At 36.5% G+C, this 6,943-nt stretch overlaps 1 protein-coding gene across 1 annotated transcript; it reads right to left on the bottom strand.

The window, feature by feature from the left end:
- Positions 1 to 3,483: 3,483 nt before the first annotated feature.
- LOC104763209 (uncharacterized) lies at positions 3,484 to 4,108 on the bottom strand. Its single transcript, XM_010486616.2, has 3 exons — positions 3,968 to 4,108; positions 3,665 to 3,871; positions 3,484 to 3,576 (listed from the first exon to the last, which is right to left on the bottom strand). Exons 1-3 carry the CDS (start codon positions 4,106 to 4,108, stop codon positions 3,484 to 3,486), a joined length of 441 nt encoding a protein of 146 aa, XP_010484918.2.
- Positions 4,109 to 6,943: the final 2,835 nt, after the last annotated feature.

Genomic DNA, 6,943 nt, shown 5'->3' with positions numbered 1-6,943 from the left:
AACAGGCTAAACCTGAGAAAACATTGATTCGAAGCAGTAAACAGCTTTGTTACAGTTTCTAGGGTCAAAATATGTAATGATTCAATGCATCTGACTAATTATAAGCGTTCAGGTTGAATTTGGAGTGATTAGACAATGCTTATAACTATTTTGTCCCAAAACAGACTTAAAACAATAAAACAGGCTAAAACCAAGAAAATATAAATTCGAATCAGTAAACAGCTTTGTTTGTGTTTCTAGGGTCAACATGTGTGACAATAAATTCATTTGACGAATTGTAAGAGTTTGGGATGAATTTTGTGTGTTTAGACAACACTTATACCCATTTTGTCTCGAAACTAGATAAAACTGAGAAAACATTGATTCGAAGCAGTAGACAGCTTTGTCACCGTCTCTAGGGTCATAATGTGTGACAATCGTATGCATTTGACTAATTGTAAGAGTTTGGGATGAATTTGGAGTGTTTAGACAACACTTATACCCATTTTGTCTCGAAACTGGATAAAACTGAGAAAACATTGATTCGAAGCAGTAGACAGCTTTCTGACTGTCTCTAGGGTCATAATGTGTGACAATCCAAAGCATTTGACTAATTCTAAGAGTTTGGGATGAATTTGGAGTGTTTAGACAACACTTAAACCCATTTTGCTTCAAAACTGGCTAAAACTGAGAAAACATTAATTCGAAGCAGTAGACAGTTTTGTTACTGTTTCTAGGGTCATAATGTGTGACAATCCAATGCATTTGAGTAATTCTAAGGGTTCGATATTAATCTGAAGTTTTTAGACAACACTTAAACCCATTTTGTCCTGAAATAAGCTAAACCCGAGAAAACATTGATTCGAATTATTTCACAGCTTTGTTATTGTTTCAGGGTGAGAATGTGTGACAATCCAATGCATTTGAATAATTATAAGACTTTGGGATGAAATTGGAGTGTTTAGACAACACTTATACCCACTTTGTCCTGAAACAGGCTGAAACCGAGAAACATTGATTTGAAGCAGTAAACAGCTTTTTTACTGTTTCTTTGGTAACTGTGTGACAATCCAATGCATTTGACTAAATGTACGCATTTGGGATGAATTTTTGTTTGGACAACACTTATACCCATTTTGTCCCAAAACAGGCTAAAACCGAGAAAACATTGATTCGAAGCAGTAAACAGCTTTGTTACTGTTACTGGGTGAGAATGTGTGACAATCTAATGCATTTGACTAATTGTAAGAGTTCGGGATGAATTTGGAGTGTTTAGACAACACTTATACCCACTTTATCCCAAACCAGGCTAAAACCAAGAAAACATTGATTTGAAGCACTAAACAGCTTTGTTACTGTTTCTGTCTGAGAATGTGTGACAATCCAATGCATTGACTAATTGTAAGAGTTCCGATGAATTTGGAGTGTTTAAATTACTTAAACCATTTTTATCCCAAAAGAGGCTTAAACCTGAGGAAACAGGCTAAACCTAAGAAAACATTGATTCGAAGCAGTAAACAGCTTTGTCAAAGTTTCTAGGGTCAAAATATGTAACAATCCAATGCATCTGATTAATTATAAGAGTTCGGGTTGAAATTGGAGTGTTTTGACACCACTTTTTCCCATTTTGTCCCGAAACAGGCTAAAACCAAGAAAACATTGATTCGAAGCAGTAGACAGCTTTGTTACTGGTTCTAGGGTCAGAATATGTAACAATTCAATGCATCTGACTAATTATAAGAGTTCGCGTTGAATTTGGAGTGTTTAGACAATGCTTATACCTGTTTTGTCCTAAAACAGGCTTAAAACAATAAAACAGGCTAAAACCGAGAAAACATAAATTCGAATCAGAAAACAGCTTTGTTTGTGTGACAATATGTGTGACAATCAAATGCATTTGACTAATTGTAAGAGTTTGGGATGAATTTGGAGTGTTTAGACAACACTTAAACCCATTTTGTCCCGAAATAGGCTAAACCCGAGAAAACATTGATTCGAAGTATTTCACAGCTTTGTTATTGTTTCTGGGTGAGAATGTGTGACAATCCAATGCAATTGAATAATTGTAAGAGTTTGGGATGAAATTGGAGTGTTTAGACAACACTTATACCCACTTTGTCCCGAAACAGGCTAAAACCGAGAAAACATTGATTTGAAGCAGTAAACAGCTTTTTTACTGTTTCTTTGGTGAATGTGTGACAATCCAATGCATTTGACTAAATGTAAGCATTTGGGATGAATTTTTGTTTGGACAACACTTATACCCATTTTGTCCCAAAACAGGCTAAAACCGAGAAAACATTGATTCGAAGCAGTAAACAGCTTTGTTACTGTTTCTAGGGTCAGAATGTGTGACAATCCAATGCATTTGAATAATTGTAAGAGTTCGGGATGAATTTGGAGTGTTTAGACAACACTTATACCCACTTTATCCCAAAACAGGCTAAAACCAAGAAAACATTGATTTGAAGCACTAAACAGCTTTGTTACTGTTTCTGTGTGAGAATGTGTGACAATCCAATGCATTGACTAATTGTAAGAGTTCCGATGAATTTGGAGTGATTTAGACATCACTTAAACTGTTTTATCCCAAAAGAGGCTTAAACCTAGAAAATAGGCTAAAACCGAGAAACAGTTATATAGGCCGTCGTAAAGGAGTCGTAGTGTAGTCGTAACATTTGAAGACTCGGTTACGACGGATTTACGACTAATCATGATATACATTTATTCTGCTTGTAGTCGTAAAGTAGTCGTAACATACTTGCTATTGATTTACGACTATTTCTCTACTATTCTATTATGCCCCAAATTACATTTGTTTAGCGACTAATGTTTTGTGGAAAACAAATTTGTAAATGTTTTAAATTGAAATTGGTACATGTTTCTCAAAGTATTATGAAACCAATATTGTAAATACAACAAAAACAAGATTGAGACAATAAATTCATATGAACCGATGATTCATAATACAAACCAAAAGAGACAAATGCATACCAAGTTTCTCACAAGACAAATATACAAACCAAAAGAGACAAATGCATACCAGTATACATGTGTCTCAACAAAAGAGACAAGTTCAACAAAAGAGACAATCTCAACAAAAGAGACAACCTCATTAGTTAGGTCTATGAAATTGGAGGGTGAGAAGTCAACCTAAAAAGCATCACTGTTTGGAGATGGAGAAGGAATCGGATTTGAAGGTGGAGCTGTTGCAGGAAGTGTGGTTGAGAGTGGATTTGTGGTAGCTTCAGCTGACTGAGTCGTCAAAAACTCAATAAAGGTCGGGTCAGTTTTGCGCAGGTACTTCTCCACTAAGGACAAATGCACTAACTTGTCCTTCTGCTCAGCCACAGCTTGGAAATGTAGTGCTTCACGGGCAGCAAGCTCTGCATCACGAGCAGCAACCTCAGCATCATGACGAGAGTTATAAGTAGCCTGCTCTTCGATTTGACGTTGAGTTTCCTTCATTTGCTCTTGCAATGACTGAAACATTGCAGACTCTTGTCATTGGTTTTCCTTGCCATTGAGAAGAGGTTGAAGAGTATGCTTAAGACTTCCAACTCCATATAGGTTTCCTCGTGAATCTTTCTGAGTAGACTACAAAAACAAAGAGAAAAACACTACATAAAGAGGCTGTAGAAGTCGAAAGATAATTCAATGTGGGTTGTGAAAAGTGATACTTTACCTGAATAAAGATGCTTGTGTAATCATCTGCTGTGAGCTCTGGAGGCTGTGAAGTATGTTCCCGAAGGTCGGACAACTTCTGCTGCAAGTTCTTCTCATAATTGAGAGAGATTTGCTCCGCCTTCCGATCAACATAAGTACTATCTGGCTTGGTATGTGTCGTAATAAAAACCTCACCAAGACTCACCGGTCTTCCCAATTTCCTTTCCTGCAATGTTACAAAAGAATCAAGGGTAATGACATCATTTAAAGCTCCAAATGTAAAAAAAAAAACAAAATTTATGGGTATATAAAAGTTACTAACCATTTCGGTATGGATTTGTTGATAAGACTTTGGCCCTGATAAGTGGACGTGAGGACCAAGACCACCACGATCAGACATACGAGCTTTAGAGTAGGTGAGACTCCTTTGTTGTGCTTCTTCAGTCTCCCAATACTCAACCATTGTTTGCCAAATAGTATCTCTGATCTATTTTGGTCGCTCTCCACTCGTCTTGACATTGCAAATCATGTCTTTCATCCAGCGTTGGCAGATGAGCTCGAAATATGGTTGAATTGTCCCAGTAATCAAAGGATCCCATGTGTGTGTTTTCTACATAGCAAAGAGAATATAATGATGGTAGTGGAAACTCAACAAGTAAACCTATATGTGAAAAGGTTAAGAGAGAAAAAAAAACTGTACAACAAACTCGATGAACCATCTCTGTTGTCTGTCCCGAGGCACACATGTCCAGCTGTAGTATGGACCATCAAATTTATTTGTAAAAATTTTAGTAATGGTCCTTAGTAGTCGCGATTTTTCGTCGCGAGTAAACCTGCAAACACATGAAATAGATGTCAACGATTGAGTACTTATACATATAAATAGGACCAACACAAAACAGAACCTATTAAGAACAATCAAAACAGACATCAATGTTCTAAAACTAACCATCATAGAGCATCACAGACCATCACACAAAAGCAAAAAATTATTTTACTTAAGAATCAAGTAGAAGAAAGTATTAATACCAGGTCGTGTTTGGCATCGGTGTGGAGGAGAGGACGGTGGTAAACTTCTCACGGTTTGGCACTCTAAGCAGGGCATTTAGAGTGATAATCGTGTCCTCCTGGAGCTCCGGATTTGAAGCCTCAGAACCTTCATGGTAGTTGTTACCGTGAGATGATGGACGGCTCTGAGCTTGAGAGTTATCAGCTGGAGACGGTGGAGCGTCTTGTAATGGAGGATCAGCTGGACACTGTCGCGGATTGTTGTGGACCTCCTCTGACGAAAGAGGCTGTTGAGTCTGACGTTGTTGGTTCACCGAGGTCTGGAAAAGCGTCTGTGGCGGTGGATAGTTGCGGATCTGTGGTGCTCCTGACGGTGATTGAGGATGGGGTAAATCTGCTGCCGGCGTAAAGTTGTATTGAATCGTTAGAGGGTTTGGTTTTCTCGCTTCCTTGATGGGGGTCGACCCTTCGGTTCTTTGGAAGAAATTAGGGTCCATCTTCCTCTTTCTTCCTTGCTTAACTGGAGCTTTGGCTGGAGCCTTACTTGCGGACTTCGTTGCAGATTGTGTTAGAGCCATCGTGAAGAAGAGAATCGGGAAAGAAGAGAAATCAAAGAGGATTCAGAGTCGAGAAGAGAAATAGGGAGATAGAGTAGAGTATTGGGGATAGAGTAGAGATATCAAAGAGGATTCAGAGTGAAGGATTCGGGAAGGAAATCAAACAGGAGAGTATCGGGGATTCGAAGAGGAGAGTATCGGAGAAATCGAAGTGGAGATAGAAATGAAATAGAAAATTAGGGATTTCGTTAAAGGGGGGAAAATATTAGGGATTTTGGTTTCCCGGGTTTTGGTTAATTTGGTTTTGGTTTTGGGGGAAATCGAAAATTTAAGGAATTAAAATTGGTTTCGCGGGTTAATTTGGGTTAATTGGTTTCCCGGGTCAAATTAATTCATATTTTCTTAATTTAGTCGCTAATTAGTCACAATAGTAATTAAACTAAAAGTTTAATTTTTAGAAACTAAATAACAGCCAAACAGTCACAATATATATTTATATATACCAATTTTATATAAACATATTTACTCAGTTTTATAGAAGCATAATTTACAATTTAATATAAACACATAATTATCTATTTTAATACAAACATAATTATTAAAAATATTTGATACAAGCATAATTATCCAAATTGATACAAATTTTACACAAGCATAATTAGTTAGGAGGATCTCCGTCTTCATCTAGTTCATCGTCTGAAGATGATAAATTACATTGAAATTCATCTTCTAGTTCTCCATCTCCAACATTATAATCAAGATCGATTGGTTCATTTATTTCTACTAAATTATCGAAAACCAGATCTTCAATAGTAGTCACCAATACAGCATCATCATTTTCTGTTTGCAAAAGAGTTGGTTCTTTGTTCTCATATTCTCCTGCAATGTTTCCCCTCGGATTACTTTTCAAGACATTGAGCCATTCCTTCCTCGGTTTCTTTGTGAATGGGTAGGGAATATAGCAAACTTGATGCGCCTGGGAGGCTGTTTGGAATATCAACACAAATATGAGTTACACATATATATATATTATCGATATTAAAAAAATAATATATATATATATATATATACGTACCTAGAATAAATGGTTCGTATTTATTATATTTTCTCGATGAACGAACGTCTACGACGCCACCATTGCACATCCGAGTGCCTCTACCCATAACAGGGTCATACCACTTACACTTAAAAAGTGTGATTCTGAAATTGACCATCCCCTCAAACTCGAGTTCTATGATATCAGTTAAGGTCCCGTAGAAATCTGTTGCATCGGAAGCATCAGTGTAATTTTCACCTTTAACACAAACTCCATAGTTACAAGTCTTTCGTCCAACACCATGATCACGTGTATGAAACAAGTAGCCTCTTGTAAAATACATTGGTCATGTTTTGACCTTGTTCAAAGGTCCATGCACTATCTCTTGAACCCAGGTAGGAAATGGATTTGTGGCGTTCCAGTAAGAAACCTGCATATATGTAACATATATATATATATATATATATATTAGAATTATTTATAATATATAATAAAAATATTTTTAATAAGTATTATATAAAGACATACATATTCTTTAACCCATAAATGATATTCTTCTGCTCTTTTAGTGGAGAGTTCTTTTTCTGAAAGTCCTGGATATTTTGCACCAATAAAATCCTCGAACATACTATATATACAAGAACAACACAAATATATGAGAAATTTTGTGTGGATTATATATATAATAAATTTTATT

The sequence above is a fragment of the Camelina sativa genome, chromosome 18, assembly GCF_030686135.1.
Source record: "Camelina sativa cultivar CO46 ecotype springtype chromosome 18, ASM3068613v1".
NCBI classification, from domain to species: Eukaryota; Viridiplantae; Streptophyta; class Magnoliopsida; order Brassicales; family Brassicaceae; genus Camelina; species Camelina sativa.
Note: the sequence above shows the minus strand (reverse complement) of the source record. Positions and strands in the feature narration are given on the sequence as shown.